The sequence below is a fragment of the Crocodylus porosus genome, unplaced genomic scaffold, assembly GCF_001723895.1.
Source record: "Crocodylus porosus isolate Cpor-Errol unplaced genomic scaffold, CroPor_comp1, whole genome shotgun sequence".
Lineage (NCBI taxonomy): Eukaryota > Metazoa > Chordata > Crocodylia > Crocodylidae > Crocodylus > Crocodylus porosus.
Window position 1 is genome coordinate 13,957,160 of NW_017728925.1, and position 18,185 is coordinate 13,975,344.

At 47.5% G+C, this 18,185-nt stretch overlaps 1 protein-coding gene across 3 annotated transcripts in view; it reads right to left on the bottom strand.

The window, feature by feature from the left end:
• The window catches only part of BRD3 (bromodomain containing 3), a 52,246-nt gene continuing 34,061 nt past the window's right edge, over positions 1-18,185 (bottom strand). For all 3 annotated transcript variants that reach the window (XM_019540904.1, XM_019540902.1, XM_019540903.1), the window contains 7 exons: positions 17,249-17,620; positions 9,038-9,166; positions 7,509-7,700; positions 6,755-6,993; positions 4,519-4,811; positions 2,541-2,669; positions 1-1,416 (listed from right to left, as the gene is read on the bottom strand). In XM_019540904.1, coding sequence (XP_019396449.1) covers positions 1,301-1,416; positions 2,541-2,669; positions 4,519-4,811; positions 6,755-6,993; positions 7,509-7,700; positions 9,038-9,166; positions 17,249-17,620 — 1,470 coding nt within the window. In that variant the 3' untranslated portion in view covers positions 1-1,300. The remainder of the gene's footprint in view (positions 1,417-2,540; positions 2,670-4,518; positions 4,812-6,754; positions 6,994-7,508; positions 7,701-9,037; positions 9,167-17,248; positions 17,621-18,185) is intronic.

An 18,185-nucleotide genomic window follows, 5' to 3' on the forward strand; every position in this document is an offset into this window, starting at 1 on the left:
TTTTTTCCCTTGAGGTAAAAGTTTCAGTGTTTGGAAACCTGCACCCTGCACGACACAGAAGTATAGCGTTCCCTAGGAGCTTGTTGCCGATAAAATGATAGGAAAAAAAAGAATTTGACACCCCTCCCCAATTCCCCAAGTGGCTTAGCCTGGGCTGAAGCTGTAACGCCCCCATTATAAAACCCAGTCTAAGGCCCCTGATTTGGAGAAGGTATTTAAGCATATGTCTGATTTTGAGCACATGAGTTGTACTGTTCACTGCTATAGTCACGTATGGGCTGCTACCTTTGCTTATAAATTTTGCAACGGGAACCTGGGTTTTGGTGAAACAACTGTTTGCAGAGTCCACTGCCTTTCCTTGAAAAGGATTTTTCTTTTTTTCTGGTAAAAACAAAAACAAACAAAAAACATCATATAGACCCATCAAAAAATATTTCCTTCCCTACCACCATAGGACACATGGGACTTTTCAAGGCAGAAAAAAAAAATTCCAACCAGATCAGCTGCTCAAGTGTTCAAAAGCTCAGCACATGCTTAAATGCCTTCCTGATTTGATGCCTAAGCCTCTATATCCCACCCCAACAAAAAAACCCCAACATTTTAACAATCCACAGTACGAGGTTTTTTTTCCCCATGTAAAAAGATGATAGCGTCTGACATTTTCATCACACTGTAGACTTGGAGATTAAGAATACTAGTGCTAATAACAAATACACCAACTAGTTCAAAAGCTAACATCTTTCAGATACAGTACCATTTTACAGAGATTTCTCTTTTTAAAAAAAAAAAATGTGTTTTTTTTCCTTGTGACGTAGTGAGCCAGGCTGGGGTGCATTAAAAGAGAACTTTGCCAAACAGAACAAACTAAAATCAACCCCAAAAAATTAAAATCAAATAAAAAGCAACAACAAAAGAAACCGGTATACTACACCTTGCTGATTTCTCAAAAGGACCTCACGTTAGGAGCTCAAAGTTGTAGTCACTTCCAAGTGACTGTTCTCAGTTAAAAAATATTTAGAGACTTTAGGCTGAGTGACCTACTCGTCATAAAGTCTAGTGTCACATGCACGCGTGCGTAAAAGGATCTTTGATCTATTAAAAAGCAAGGGGTGCGGTGGGCAGAGGGAGAGGGGAAGGGAAGATATTTTATCACGCTGGATTTAAAGAAAAAAAAATTGAAAAAGAGAAAAAAACCTGACCACCATGGTACAAGAGCAGTATGTTAACCAGAGAAAGGAACACTGCAGAGTATTGGTGTGGGCCGTGTCCATGGGTTTTGTTTTTTTTAAGTGTCCGTCGTTCACTCCGAATCACTGCTGTCCGAACTGGAGCCACTCGAGCTGCTGGTTCCGGATTCTGACGAGCTGCTGCTGCTGAGACGGGAAGGGCCTCCGGAGGGAGCAGAGCCCGATTTTTCTAGCGGGAAAAAGGCTGGATGTCAGGACCAGGAAAGCATTCTTCATCTCACACCCTCCCCTCCACCCCCGCATCGTTAGGGCTGTGCCGTCCCTGTGCCCTCTTGGTAAACTGGGACAAGGGCCGACGCCTCGGAAAGGTGGCAGCGGGTCTTAAGAGGAGGCTGTGCAGCCAGTCATTGGAAATGATCAACAGCACCCCTGCTTCCCCCCACCAAGGTGAGGCAAGCTGGATTGTCAGCTTGGTTTGGGCTGGATGGTCCGAGCACCCATCAACCTCGCTTAGCCCCAAAGTGGGTGATGCTGATCAAGTGGACCTCAGTCTAGACAACCACTAACATTCAGTTGCCTGCTCTCCTTTGAAGTATTGATGCCCAAGTAATTTGTCACATGGAGCATGCTAGGAAATACTCAGGTGGAGATTTCCTACCCCGAGGGACAAGGATCCAGCACTGCCTCAAGAAGTCAGCGCAGAGATACAAATGAGGTGTGCCGGGATGGTGCGTTTCCATCACCAACATACATTTGTGATATTGGAAATATCACAGGTTCTTTCCTCAGCCCAGATGCAATATCAAACATTGGAGAGAATCAAAAACTACCCAGAGGTCTTCCCTACGTTAGTGGGCTGCAGAAGTTTAGTTAAACTTGGGCATGTCTACACATTCATTAATGCGCTTTTGCTAATGTGCATTAAATTTAGTTCTTCCATTGAGAGGTACTAAATTTTAGCCTATTTTAATGCACATTAGTGAAAGCGCACTTTTCTGTGACGCTTTAATGCACATTAAAGCCCACATGTAGACACGCCCAGTAATTGTAATAAAAGCATCTGCATAATTTTTTTCACTGCCCTATCCAAACCACTTTGCAACCATGTCCCAATTTATGGAGCTACACTTCTCACATGGACAGCCCCAAGGTTAACAAAGCATAGGACTTTTGCAGAGCATGGTGGGGTGTGGTGTCTCTCTTTTCTTTTTAAATACATTTTCCAGTCTGAAAGTTATCGCCTATGCAACCATAGACATGCATGCAGACATTCAGCATTAGTAAAGGATTTGTTGCTGGGGGAGGGACGACACGACTCAGTATGAAACAGCCAATAGAAATGTGGCCAGTTACCTTTTTTTGCAGGTTTCTTGTTGTTGTTTAGCTGCCCGCTGACATCCTGTAACCGTTTTTCTAACTCTTTCTTCTTTTCCTGAGCTAACTCCTCTTTAGACTTTGCTGCTTGCTTTTTCCCACTCGCAGCTGTGGAGGAGGAAGGCACAATTTCTAAGACTGCAAACTTGGGAGTGGGGGAAAAAGGCTGGACATTGCTATTTCCAGGGCATGCAAATCTAGGCAACTGCTGTGTAGTTTAGTTAGTTCACTGCTGAGATCACAGCAATTAAACATCCTCACAGAGAACAATGCCCAAAGTTGCCTAGACTTTCGGCTAATAATCACCCTGTCAGATGCAGTCTTTAAAATCTCTCTTTGCAACACTTTGAGATGATAGAATGAGCCACATCATAACCTCGCAGTTACAGGTTACTTACCGGCTAAGTATATGGTCAAACAGGCATCTTTCTACATTATAAAATTATACTACATGGGTTTTCTGCCCTGTAAAAATAAATCATCTCATTAAAAAGGGGCAGACAAAGGCATCTGCCATCAAGATATAGACTATTTTGGCAAGAATCCAAATTAAAAATACCGAATGATATGGAGACAAAAAGAATGTGTGGCAACCGTGTGGCTGCATTAGCTAGGATGGTAATGCTAAGAGGCACTGTCAATGATCTTTTCATGCATAAACAGGGTGTAAAGAGGATATAAACCACTCCTTACTACACATCTGAACACAGATCTTAGGCTCCTATCAGCTGCAAGGAGGATATGCTGCCTTAGCTTGGTCCACCAAGGAAATGTCTAACTTTCTTACACCGTTTTAAAGTAAGGATAAGCCAAAGGAGGGGCAGAGGTATTATGCAACATAGTGTCTCAAGCAGCAGGAGAGGTGCAGAAAAGATTTGTTCTGTCCCGAAGTGTTCACATCATCTGAACTGACAAAGCCTTGCTCAGGGGAAGGAAACTTTAGAAACCTGCATTGATGAGCTGAGGTTTTCCGTGGCAATGCATGTCTTGGTTACAAAAATGCTCTAACAGCTCTGGAAATTCTCTCCGAAGTGGTTTAGCAGTGAATGAGTCAGTTAAAAAAAAAAAGGCAACAGAAAAATGTCAAGTTCCCAGTAAAACGGTTTCACTGAGGCCTTTTCTAGAAGTCCTGTGCAATAAGGTAGAATCCCTCTGCAGGCGATTCCTAGCAGAGGAACTGAACCACTGAATCAGGGGTGCCCAAAGCTAAATGCATGAACTGTTAACAAGCTTGAGATGACGACTCAAAGCTCTGTGGCTGGGTGCTGCAACAATTCAAATTCTTCAGAGATCAGGCTTCAGAGGAGGACCTGTAACACGAAGACACCCACAAGCGCGTCTGTTTGCTCCAAGAGCTGACAGAACCAAGAGAAAGGGCCCCAAAGAAAAGAGGATTGTGCTTACGGGACAACTCGGGAGGTTTGAGTTTAATTCCTGGTTCTGCCAAATGCTCCGGTTCATGACTCTGGGCAAGTCGCTTAACACCGTGACTAAAAAAAAGCAGCTAAAAGGCAGAGACCTGTGGTACAGAAAGCACAGGTTGGATAGATATGTCGATGGGGTATTATGATCCCAGCGCTTGTTCCTGCCCAGGGCAGGGGGTCAGACTTGACGATCTGTTCAGGCCCCTTCTGACCCTAGAAACTACAAATTGTTCAGGATGTATTCACTAAGGGAACATATCCACTGTAAAAAAACTAACATCATGTGGGTTTTAGAGGGAAGGAGAACTGTTATAAGGAGCAGCCGCATGGCAATGGGGTCTTGGGAAGGGTAAATGTAACAGGGTCTTGGCCACTGCCTATCGGGGAAAAAGAAACGATTAGAAGTCCCTGCTACAAGGCTGACAAGTAAATCGGCGCTCCACCACGCCGCTTGACAAATGGTCCTACCACGCAGCCCCGCACCTCCGGGACGGAGCCGGTGCAGAACTCGCGCCGGCGGGGAGGGAACTTACAAAACGGTTTCCTTTGTTTTTTCTGTAAACAAGACTTCACATATCTCTCCAGTTCCCGCAAAGTGGTGGGCTTCAAGGTTTCAAAATCTATCTCTATCTCGTCAGGATTGGAGTCCCTGAGGGAAGGTTCCCGCGACTGGATGATGTGCACCACCCTGCCCAGCTTCTCGCCCGGTAGGCGGTTGATGTCCAAGCTGAGCTGGCGCTTCTCATCGTAGGTCATGGGCAGACCCTCCTCCTCCTCCTCCGAATCGTAGGTTGCTGATGCCTGTTTGCCGCCTTTCTTGGGTTGCCTGGAGATTTTTTAAAAACAATAATACGTTTATTGGCTTGCAGAGTTCATTGCTCCTCATGTTAAATATTTCACTGTAAATCCTGATGATTATGATGATATCATTTGTATCCGTGTGATTCACAACCCGCTCGGTTGCAGCCGGTGGCTGAGGGGGCAGATGAGCTGCCCGGCGGTTAGTTTTGGAGTTAAAAGCAGTCGCAAAGTAGAGACCATCAAAAAGCCCAAGGCTGAATCGATTTAATCTTTGCAGGTTAGTCCAAGCCGCATAGATTGAACCGATCGGCAAGTGAACTGACGTTTGCTTTTGATTCCAGAAATGCAGCCACGTGCCTGCGGTGGCCCACGCCAGAAGCCGGGGGACGCTAGAGCTCACCTCCCTGCTGGGCTGGAGCAGACAGCTTGGGCCATGGCTAGCCCACTCACCCTGCAAGTGCTGGGTCTGTGGGGGAGATGCAAAGCATCCTGGGATGCTGGGGGACTGTGCGTTAATTTGAATCTGGAAGGGATTTGGTACAGAAGTTCAATAAACCGATTTAATCCAAATCAGTGAAGTCTGATATTGCATCCATCCATAGATTCATAGATGCTAGGGATGGAAGGGACCTCAGCAGAGATGAGAATTAGGCCTCGGCCTAATGCTACTGAAACTGGTTTAAACTTAAACTGGTTTTGGCCACTCTGAAAGCAGTTTACATGCATTGAACTTGTGTTACAGATCTGAACCAGTTTCCGATCAGGTTTATGAGTCATTTCTGTCTGGTCCTGCTTCTCTGCTCAACTGGAGCTGATTTAGAAGCAGCTCCCTTCGACGTAAAAGCTGCAGCACCACAGAGGTCCCACACAGCTGTTTGCTGTGTATCCCCACAGCTTGTTCAGAGACCCTCATCTTCACAGGGACTAAAGTACCTAAATCCTGGTTTCTACTGCATTAATCATATGTTTCTGGGATGGATGTCAGCTCAGCAAAGCATCAACACCCATGCTCAAGACCCAGTACTATCAATGGGACTTTAAATGTGTACTTCAGTGCCAACCGAAACATAGATGCTTTTCCAAACTGGGACCTTGGTGTGTAATGTTCTGCATCTCCAGCTATTCGTTTTAGGAAGCATTTCAGTTCAGTACTTCAGCAGTGCTTATTGGGCCATGAGGGCATCAGGCAATGAAGATGGTGGAAAAATCAGCAGGAACAAGACAGCCTTCTCAGCTGGCTTCGCTTGCATGGCATTAGGGCCTTTTCTATGTTTCACGGTGTGTCTAAAACAGGGATGAATAAGACCAGCTCAAGAGGCTGAAGTCTCCCAATGATGACAGCGGGACTAGAATTTGGCCCAAAAGCATGAACCCCAATCCAGGCCACTCTGTACAGCATTAAGCTTTTGGATAGTTCTGAAACACGGGCTTAACTTGGCGGTTTCCTCTCTCCACTGGATATTAACTGTTGCAGGTGCAAGGCTGGGATCCAGCTAGGACTGGAACAGAAGAGCTGAAGTGCCATGTTCTGGCTGACTGGACTGGGGGCCAAAAAAGCAAAAACAAAAGCCCAGTCTCATCATCAGTGATGTGATATCAGAAATGGGATGGATCCACCCCCAGCTCTGTTTTCCCAGACTCCAGAGGTTCCTGCCAACACGCGTGCTTTGAGGATGGGCTTAGCCGACTATGCTCTCGCTTGAAGTCATTGGAAACTTCATCAGCCTGGATTTCAACACGAATGGAAAGTGGTGTTGGCCTAACGCTACTGAAATTCCCACCCAGTCTTACTCATCCCTATTTTAGGTGCACAGTCTGTGTGACGTGACCCATCAGACCTTGTGGTTTGCCCCTTGCTAGGCGAGGACAAGCAATGCAACAGTCACTCGACCAGATATGCAAGTGTTTACCTTCGCCAATGGGAAAGGTTAACTCATCCAGACACGTGAGAAGGGGCCAAAGACCCACCTGTTGGCTGTGGTTGTACTGTTCGCTTTTTTAGCTGGTGCTTTTTTCTGCTGGGTTTGCTTTGCTGGCTGGGCCACCTTAGGCTTCTTCTCCTCCTCCGCTTTCACTTTGTGCTTCTCTTTTTCCTTCTCTTTATCCTTGTCTTTCTTTTTCTTCTCTTTCTCCTTCTCTTTTTTTTTCTTTGGTTTGTTCACTGGTGCTTGGGACAGGGCTGCAAGCTGCTCATGGACGGCTTTCAGCTGAAGGAAAAGACAACAGTCAAACGGCAGCATGAACACACCAGGTGTGCCCTGCTCATGCACACTGTCTCAGACTTGCACATGCACCTTTGAAGCTGAAAGCCACAGACTGGGTTGATTGATTTTACTCTGGAGTCTCTCTTGGATTGGGAAAACTCCCTTTAAATCTCTAGGTACACGTAATTAGAAGTTGACACCTGGGCAGAAACTGTTCCTGTTTCGCAGGTTAATGACAATTTGACATCTCTCGAGGCAAAAAGTATAAAATGGGTGGAGTGTTTTTTGGTGCTAAGTATGGAGTCAGTCCTATGCACTTTGGAGGAAGCGTGCGATGCCAATGCCAGCTCCTGCTGCTGGGAAGAAGAATTAACATTATTCTACCCACCACGTTCCTCTGAAAAAGCTCCCAGCCACAACAGACTTCCTAGGGGAAAACTGCCCCCTCCTCAAACGTGGCTCTACTCTGCTTTATACAGAGGCATACCACCCAACAAGGCTGCTGCCCTGCTCCTCACCTGCTCCTGCAGCTCAGCCAGCCTGGTTGCTCGCTCCTCTTCGGAGTCGGACGTGTCCGAGTCTGACGAGCTCTCCTCGCTGCTGTGGCTGCTTTCCGTGCTTTTGCTCACCACCGGTGCCGTTGGAGGAGGAGGGGGGGGTGGCTCCGCAGGCTCATCCGGCATCTTTGCGAATCTCATCTCAAAGACGTCCTGCAGAAATGGCTGGAGTCAGGGGGATCAAGCCCTCACTCTGCCTCTTTTAAGATAGTTATATTTGTAAATACAGTAGCATTGGCTGGCCCAGCTGGATATGGGTACCTGGTCATGCAGTCTGGGGAGTCAATGCTAACCCGACATCATGCTAACTGCGTTACTCTTGTGTGCCACTGGCTACAGAAACTGGCTCGATGGGCTACACCTCCGACCTCGACTAGGAATCCCGATCAAGTGCCAGGACCCTGCTGTGCTAGGGGCTGTACAGACAAGCAGTCAAAAAAAACAAAACAATCCCGGTACCAGAAAGCTTTCGGTCTATGATCTTAAGGGGCTGATCAGCAGCATTCCCTCTAAGCTGCACGGCGTGCACGGCCACACAGGCACACCTGGCAGCGTGGCACGAGCATGCCTGCGTGGCCGTGCAGCTTATAGGGAACACCGCTGATCAAGCTCCTTTAAAGTCAAAGGAAAACTCTCCTGTAATATTTTCTGAATCAGTCACTACTGGGAATCAGGGTGAGATCTCAGTTGAAGGCAGACAATCTACTTCCTCTGAGGTTTTTCTACCTTTCCCTGGCACCAGCCACTGACTCAGATGGCCCCAGGGTTTGATGCTGTCTGACAGTGCCCAAGTGCCTCTCTGCGGGTTTCCTTTCCTAATGACAGCCCCGTCGCTGGGACTGGTAGAAGCAATTGGCTCTTCCACACTCCTGGGGTGAATTCCCTAACCTCCGACACTAACTAGACTTCTTGTTAGCAAGGGTGAGAACATCTGCTGCAGGAACCTTGGACACCAGCGTTCTGCTGCTACATTGCTAGCATAGTTTTCCGATTGCACAACAGCTCCCAGCTCTGCAAAGGAGAGTGCTCTAAGGAGCATACCATGCAAGGCCAAGGCCATTCTCCTCTTACTTTACAAGGCAATGGTGAAGTATTACAGCTCACTAAAGCTTATGCATCTGATTCAGTTAGTCTATAAGGTACACCTCTACCCTGCCTTTGGCTTGGAATTGAGTTCAGCTTTGCATTGCACATTGAAAGACCATTATCATCCAGTTGAAAAGGGGAGCACCCGCCATGCCCCAAACACACTAGCCCAATGGGCTGCTGACTTGGGTGGTTTTCCAATCTTTTGATAACCTAGGCTGTCCCCTCTTCAAAGGTTATAAGGGCCCTTTCCAAAGACTGGAGAAGTCATAGACCCTCCCCCCCCCCCGAGAAAGACACCAAGACGACAGGAGCACACTCAGACCACCGAATGCTCCCACCACGGCAGCACTACAGTACATTCGGAGACGGGTGGGGAGGGATGTGCTTGCCAACACCATTACCTGGAGCTTCCTGGCCATGGCTACAACTTCGTGGTCTGGAGGATTGTACTTGTAACAATTAGAGAACATTAACCGAATATCTGCTGCGAAGCCCTGAGCATCCTGGTACTCCCGGCTGTCCATTTTTTTCTGCAAACAAAGCCAGAAGGGGAACGGGGGAGGGAAAGAAAAGCCATAAGCAAAATGCAGGCAGAGCTGACGCATGCATCACAAAAGACTCTGGAGTAGCTCAAAAGCTGCGTGCCTCCAGTAGCTTACTTGCTAAATGCTTTTCAGGCTTCTGGTGGTCTTTGAAATACATCAAATCCTTTCACTGTTGTGTCACACTGAGCTCTTCAGAGTATAAAATATTCTGTTTAAAGAGCCATTCTGTGAACCATCCAAAGGGTTTGCTTTCTGTTAGAAGGGAAAGGGTCACCTAAAACAGGTATGGAAGTTTGTATCAGCCAGGAGGTCACGGAGCCCCAGCAGGACACCGAGGCACGGAGCTCCCCGCTTCTAGCTCGCTCTCCAATTACGTTGGCTTTCAAAATGCACAAGGCCACATCCTCAGCTGCACCTCCACTGACATCTCTGGTGCTACGATCATTTAAAGCAGCTGGAGATCTGGCGCGCACATGCTCCTCTGTGATCCTGACAGAAAAGTCCTTGACCCTGAATATGCCTAGCAAAACGTCACAGGTAGATCCAGCAGTGATGCCGGCGCATCAAGGTTTGCAGGGTCGGGCACCTGCTAAGCGAGGACAGGAGACGGAAAGGAAGGCTGGAGGCTTCCTTACGTCGGTCAGGTGACTTGTGCACACATTTAGCTAACCCCCAAGGTTTGTCCTTCTTTTCCATGTCCATTGAAGCTCGACTCTAAGGTCCCCTGCTTGGTCAGCCTATTATATAGAATAGCTATATAATGAAAGGGTCCCTCCCCGCACTTGGGTTACAGAGCAGCAGTAAATAATAGTAACGTCTAGCTTAACGTATTGCATCAAGGTATTACGCAGGATCTTATTCGAAAAGATCGACTGCAAGGCTTGTATTTTGCAACAACAATCTCCCTACCACCACAAAAAGTAAATGCCCAATGGTCACCCAGCTGTTTTATACACCTGTCTCTTTCTCTCTGAAGCAAACAGGGCTTTGCCTGCAGACAGACTGCCAGCTCCCCAAGGGGAAAACACTTCCCTGTGCAAAGAATGGCAGAAAGTTCAAGTACTACTTATTCAAATATTTAGTTGGAATCAAAACCCGTGGACCTCTTTTATTACACCAAGTACTGCTTATATATCGATGACCCAACCTGACCGTCCTAACACCTCCACTGCATCTTCAGTGGAAGATACAGGCTACCAAATGGGCTTTGTAGTAAGTTTTCCAGGGTTTAAGCAGCACATCACGATGGCATGACATACACGAGAAAACTTCACCCTTAGTGAGAAAATTTTGGCAGGAAACCTGCATGCAGAATACCAACGTTACTACAACGTTTCATTTTGCAGCTACAGCCAGATGCCGGTCAGGCTTCCTGTTACCAGGCCCAATTTTCAGTGATTTAGTAAGCCTTTGAGCGGCGGGACAAGGGCGAAGGGGACGAGAGGACTGCAATCCTATGGACGAAGAACAGTTTGGCCTTATATGAGAAAAATGTTCCAGGCCAATTCCAAAACCAAACAATACTTTCAAACTAAAGAGCCCATTTATTTTAAAATATGTCTTCCTGCAATGAAAGGCTTTTTTGATGAGCTTGTATTTGTCTGGCATACTCAGCAGCTGCTTATGGCCTATAAAACACATTTCAGTGTGGGAGGCTTCGCTTTCATCCAAAAACAACGGCTTTCAAGCCCAAAGTGCATTTTAATCCATGGATTTTTGTTGCTGCAAAAAACAAAAAAAACCTCACACAAGACAAAACTAACTGGGCAAAAATGTCTTTGGTGATGGCACTTCCGAGATATGGCGGTGACAGATGAGGTGAGGTTTGCAGCTACAACGTCTGGTCAGAGAAGGAATAGAAAGCAGGGGGTTTCTTGCCTGGTATAGGGTATGGACAAACGATTAAACCACAGCAAGTTGACAAGAGGCAGGGACTTACCACGAAGCATGCAACTGCTTTTCATGGCAAGGGAAAGCTATCCTGGGCCAGCCCAACCCAGAATGAAACAGGGCTCAGTTGCCCACTTTTGCTTATCACAAGGAAGAGCGGGCAGACGGGCAATTAACTGAGTGCCAGCTGCTGCGTGGATGTTTCATGCCCTCTTTTAACTTGCTGCAACTTGAGTCGCCATCCACACTTTTAAGGACCCGGCTTCCACCAACTTTCCCATTGCCTCCTTTCATAATCCCAGCCCTGGAGCTTAAGGGACCTTTCATATTCACGATCGGATGGTGTGGGACCGCAGCTGCCTTCTGCACTTGCATGCAGCTTTACAGACCGCACTTGGAGTCCGGCAGTGGAACAACGTCGCTACGCCCCGTTATCTGAGCAGGGGCTCAACGTTTCCCAAACCCTGCTTGCTATCTACATGGCTCGCCGCCTCAACAAATGCCACCTTGTAAATCTGGCGTTTTACATCTCAAAAGAAAGCTGCCTCCCCAACAGGCGAAATTAAGAGAACGCTGAAAACCCATCTCTGCCTTCAAAAACACTCAACTCGGCTGCTTGGAGACGGCGGCAATTTACTACAAGAAAATTAACAGAGTAGCATGCCTAGCTCCCCAGGGGACGATCCTTCATCCTGAAGGCAAGCGCTTCACATAAATCTTCTTATATGGCAAGAACTGGGGCTTGTTTGCTACCTTGTAAATAAAAGCCAGCGACATCCATATGTCTGCCTCGGCTGACAATGAACGTGACCTAACGGCCACAGGAAAAGACAGAAAGTCAGCCTATTTGGGTCCTGCTCTGTGCAATCCTGGACACAACCTTGCCCCCTTAGCCCCGTGCTAACGGGAGATAACACCGCAGGCTTGTTGGACAGGCTGGTTAACGTTTGTCCTTTGCAGAGAGGGACGGAAGTGCTAAGCATTAGTCCAGACTCTACAGCAATCATTTAAGCTATTGCAGCGTAATTACCAAATAACCTGCAGCATCCTCAGGATACTTACAATTTAATCCATTCCTGCCATTGATCCAGTCTGCTCCAGAACCGCCCCCAGCTTATATCCTTCTTTCTGTCCACTCCACCAAACAGCTCCGTGCTCCATGGAGGAATTACACCCTCCAAGGCATCCGTTCTTCTTTGGGATGCTCGTGTTTACCCTAGTACATGCTCATTAATAATGGAAACCTCTGCAGCGCCTTAGCCCATACAAACCCCTCAACTCCCTCAGCATTCCCCGCACTGTTTTGATCCAGCCTTCCCTGCACTACTCCCCCCATCAAACGTATAGCTACTCTCTCCACCAAGTTCAGCTTCCCAAATCGGCCACCTTGCCAAAGACAGCTCAGGACCATTTCTTTTCCTCTCCCCCTTCTTGGAGACACAGTCATAACTTCCAACCCGCTGGCATCCTCATCTCCAAGTCCGTGAGTTTTACCAACAATACCTGGGCTTGCTGCAAAGAAATGCCTCCCCGGACCTGGGGGGGGGGGGCGGAGAATAAAAAATCCTTAAACATCCAAGCAACAGAAGTGACAAGGGACGTTTCCAGGGCACCTGCAACAGCTGCTGACCAGATTTCTTTCTACATTATGCACTCAGCATTTGTTTAAAGGAACAGGAGTTGCAGTCTTCAGATACTAGAGGGCTTTACCTGCTGCAGGGTGTAGAGTCATCTCGGCAGTCCTGACAGTGTTGGTGTGAAGACCGCGACTCCTATTCCTTTAAACAAATTAGCCAAATCAGTTCCAAATTCCATCGACTGAGCAGAACCGAGTCGTTCAAGCCTGTGTTGTGGTACCACCAGCTGGTAGCCCACCTCCCAGACTCATTGGTCTTGGGTTTCAGATGCTCACAAATCCATGGCAGGCATCCTATGTGCAAGCCCCAAGCCCAGAAACCTAGGGATTCAGATGCTGCCTAGTTTCGGTTGCCCCTAACCAAAAGGCTGTAGGAACATGCTAGAGGGAAAACCCAAGAGCAATCCCCCATTGCCATAAAACGTGTAGCCGAGATCCTCCCATTGGGAAGCTGCAGTAGACTCTGGTAGGAGTGCCCATCCACAATACAATGGCCAGGTTTCCACCCTCAACTACATCAAGTCATTCAAGGCTGGAAACGGGATCTCCCCTGCCAAATAGTAAAACCACTTGGGCCAACAGCAACATCCTGCTATCGTCCCTGCTGGATAAGAGTGTGAGTGAGTATCTCTCACTGTATTATATATTGTACATATTATATATGGGTATACAGTGATGTGTGTGTGTGTGTGTATGTGCGCGCGCGCGCACATACACACACACACACACACACACACACACACACACTCACTCTTCCCTGACAGGTAAGTGTATATATAGTGGAAACTATGCACAACGTGAGTCCAAAGCCAAAAGGCTCATGATTTACCATGCAGGTCACTGGCTTTGGCCCCAGCAAAGCTGACAGCATTTCAAGCTACAGTAACCCCATAGCTTAGTACTGCTCAGTATGTGTGCACCCCAGATACCACCCCCAAAAGGAGCTATGTGTTAATTACCCCTCCACTTATAACTGGAACCAGATGTTCTTTGTCATGAGTCCAAAAATGTATATGCAGATGATGCATGGCAACCTGGTCTGGCTCCACTTCATGGAGGGCAGGGTCACACATCATATGCAACAGGCTGAGAGGGGGCAAAAGAGGGATTCTGGGTGAAATGCTTGGAGCGCCACTTGGCAAGTCTGCCAGACATTTAAGGCTGGGGAAGAAACAAGAAATCACTGGAAATGGGAAAGAAAGGCACAGCTCAGCTGCAGGAGTGAAGAAGTCAAACTGTATTCAAAACAGTGGCTCAACCCCATGACTTGAAAAAGAGTCAGTGCTAAGGGGGGTTAGTGCTATGGGCACTACAATATATCTTATTCAGATAGGTTCTTATAAGTATGTTTGCCCAATATGGGCCATGTGTTTTATAGTTTTGCTCAGCATTGGCTGCATTTAATCAACTTCATAGTTGGTTTCCATTATTCAGCACATACTGCTTTTGACAGCAGTTTAATGATAGATAATTTATTTAATGAGGTTTCCTTGTCTGTGGATACTGGACAAGGAGCTTCCCCCCATGTTGACTGGGGAACAAAACCTCTTTTAATATTTGAGTAACTACAGTACTATATGAAAGTCAGCTCTGGCATCTATACATATAAAGGATTATACAGCAGCCATGACTTGTCTCGCATCTTCTACACAGTTGTAAGCAAGGGACAGAACACCATTCAGTTGCTTAAACAGTGCGATCAGATCAATTAAAGGACTCAAGGTCCACAAGAACTTGGATTGAAAGGAAGGAGCTGAACATCAATGCAAAGCCAGACAAAACACCAGAGATGTCTGCGTCTTAATAGCACACAACTTGTCTAAAGCATCGTACTCCTTTATAATCCTTGGACAAAACCCTGGCCTTGCTAGAAGCAACAATAACATTGCCATTGATTTCAACAGAGTCAGACTGTCACTCCTCTTTCTTCTTACTTGCCTTCTTCACATGCTAGCTAGAAACCTTGCCAGAAAACTAAGCCAACCAGACCTGAATGCACTCAGTGCCTTGCCAGCTCAAGGAGGCCATATAAAGTCTTGCTGGTGTCAATGTACTGCCTGAGTGGGTTAGTGAAGGGACATTTGGCCATCTATAATTTAGGGACTGTTCTGTGCAGACTACTAGCGAAGATGCTACCAATAGCCAAAATAATCCTATTACTGCAATTACAATCAGTGTTGTGCAAGCTGTAAAGGCCTGAGGGAGAAACAAATATCCTCCTCAACTCCCATGAAATCAATGTGGTATCTTCACCCCCTTGCGAGATGGACAGTGGCATGTGAGCTAGTACTACTGTGGACACAGCACATACAATTTACTGAGCAGTGGATATCCAGCCACCCTAAGTGCTTCATAATTAGCCAGCTCAACCACATCCGCATCTGCTCCAAGAGGATCCAAGGAGGAGCACTCAAATACCAATGAGAAAGTCCCAGTTGGGGGCCCCATCCTGCTGGCTGTACCACAAACAAGAGCTCTGCCATTGGCTATGACGAAAACAGGACCTGGTGACATCTGGGAGTGACCCAGTAATGGTCTGGTGATCCAGTTCATATGGATGAAGCCCCATAAGTCCCACTGACTTCAATGGGACCCATGCAGGAGATGGAAGACTGTCCTCACAACAGGACACAGCCAAGAGCTTGTTACCCAAGGATGGCGAGATGCCAGCTACATCTCTCCCAGGCTCCTGAAGGAAGGGAAACCCAATAAATAGAACTCTGAAGCCCTGTCCATAGTCAGCACTGAAGACACGTCTTCCAGTCTCCCAGATTCCCAATTGTTTTGAATTGCTGCCCACATCTGGCTTGCAATTCAAGACACCCCCCAGCCTCCTCTAGTCACCATCCTCTAGCATGTAGTTTCTGAACCTGTGGTATGCACACCCCTGGGGGTATGCGAGACACAGGCAGGGGGTACATGGGTACCACAACACTTTCTCTCGCCCTCTTTTCCTCTCAAAACTATGGCAAAAAATTTGGTGCGCTGCGCATTAAAATTCCGCAGTAACAATTTGGTGTGCCCTCCCCAGTAATAATTTGGCCCTGGGTTCAGCCCTCCTAGCTTTGGGCAACATCACTTCTAGCCCAGGTACATACTTGAGTTGTGCACCCCTGGTGTAAGAAGTGGCCACAGCAGATCAGACATCCGTCATATCATGGCCTTATACACACAGCCCTTCTTCCAACACATAGCACACATTAGTGTGTAAATATAAAATCCCCTGGACAATTGAATGTTGGGATACTTATTAAAATTTTCAGAAGTTAGGGGGTGCTTGCTACTTAAAAGGTAGCCTGAAGGGGCTGCTTGTGGTGTCTCTGCCAGCACAGAGCTGACTGCTCTGGCCTTGGCGATCATACTGCTTCGCACTTGGATAAGTGCCTTACAGACTGTTGTCCTCAAAACACCTCTGTGAGATGTGTATACTAATACTTACCTATTTTACAGAGCTCAGGGAGGAAACTGAGGCACAGGAAGGTGAAGTCACTCATCCAAGCCCCTGGTGCCAGAGATGGGGTCAGGACCATTAGCACTGAGCCTCACGTACAGTGTAGCAGGCCACACTGACAAAGTGCCCACCCCTTAGGGAGAACATGCTACTGTAGTACCCTCCACACTATAGCATTGTTATAGCAAGATGTCATGTGCTGGACCATGGCTACAGTGCTTACAGAGACTTGGGCACCTCTGCCAAGGTACTTAAATGACAGAGACTGGGGCACATTGTTGGTCTTGCATCACAAGGGTATTTTGGAAAGCATCATTCATTGGTTTCACCCAGAGAAGACCCTCGACATAACAGCAAGAGCTAGCAGAAACAGCCTTAGCCTCCTGCACATGGAGGAACATCTCACCTCCGCCAACTGAGAGTCCTACAGCCAGCTGACTGGCAAAACAGTGGTAGCAATCTGGAGCCCTAAAGATGAGAAGGCAGAGTAGGAAACCTTCAAGGATGCTCCAGAAGGATTCAGCAAAACCTTTACTCCCCGAAATAAAAGCACCCTGTAGATTGGACCATAACAAGGTAAGCTGAAAGAACCGCTTTTGAAAGAGGCAGCCGGGAACTACTGCCAACTCGTAATAACTGCTACATTTGTAAGATCAGCCACCGTCCAAGGACCAGGTCATGTTCAGCTCCCATGTAAAGTCCCACAACATATGGCCATACAAAGCCAAACCAGTAACAGAGAGGAAGCTAGTGGTTGCTGTACATATGGTGCCCTGGTGATGAAACCCCATAAAACACTGCCCATCAGCACTTTGGAGCCTGTGCGTTGGTTTAAAACAGCCAGACTATCTGCAAAGGGAGCGGCTAGCATCCAATTGTCTGGAATAGAGAGCAGGGAAAATTGTTCCCCCAGGACATGGAGAAAGGGAAACCAAACATTAAAACCTCCAAATGTTCCACACCTCAGGTTAATTTTCCACCACCCCTCCCCAGCCAAGTGCTGCCCCTCTTCAAGAGCTCTTGCCCATCTTATATTCGCCACCAGAGGAGTTAAGGCACCCTATAAAAGAGGTGGTAAACGTGGACATACTTTAACAGTACTGAGATCCATAGGGTGTTTGATAATATCATGATAGTCATGTAATTCCAAGGCCTCTGCATCGACAGGCTTGTAAAAGGGCCATGCGTAGGCAGCGTGTTTCTTAGAGAGCATCTCCTTGAGGATGCTGTCACAGTACTTGAGGTGCTCAGAGAGTTTGCCCTTCTTCCCCGCATGCTGCGGGACCTCCCCATCCTCGAGGTCTTTCTTTGGTGGTTTGATGGGTCGGCCGCCACTCTCACGCCGTGCAACCACTTTCGCCTGCTTCGGGTCGGACAACGCTGTGGGCGACTCGCTCCGGCTGGCAGTGATGGCGGACGTGGTGGGTGTGGTTGTGTCTGCTTTTCGTTTCACTCCCTTTTTCTGAAACATGAGAGAGCAGACAGAAGTTGTGAATGTTTGTCCAGCCAACAGCCTACGTTAACAGGTGCCAACTGGGGGCCTGACACTGGCACAAGTCTCAGGGCCTCAATATCCACCCCCCCACCTCACATCACACATGTTAGCGATAGGAGAAGTAAACCCTTGGACATTACTACAATGATGCAAATGGAGCTGGATGCTAACATGTGAGGTCAGGCCCTGTTTTGTAACCTGAAGGCCTGATGGGTCAGGCTTGTGAGCCATCACACCGCTGTATTCAGTAGAACTACACAGGAAAGTTAATGCCCCGTGCAGGACAGCAAGCACTTCACAGTCTGGCCCCAAGCAAAACAGACTACATACAGGGAGGGAATACCGTGAAGAGCCACAGTGCAATTCCTCCCATCCTTTTCTCCCCAGCAGCTCTCATTCCTCTGGAAAAATAATTAGCTTTCCTTGTGAATCTGACGGGGAGTGCTGATGACACTAAGATGTGGGGCGACGTGGGCACACCGGAAGGATGCAACAGGCTACAATCAGACCTAGACAGGTTACAAGGGTGGGC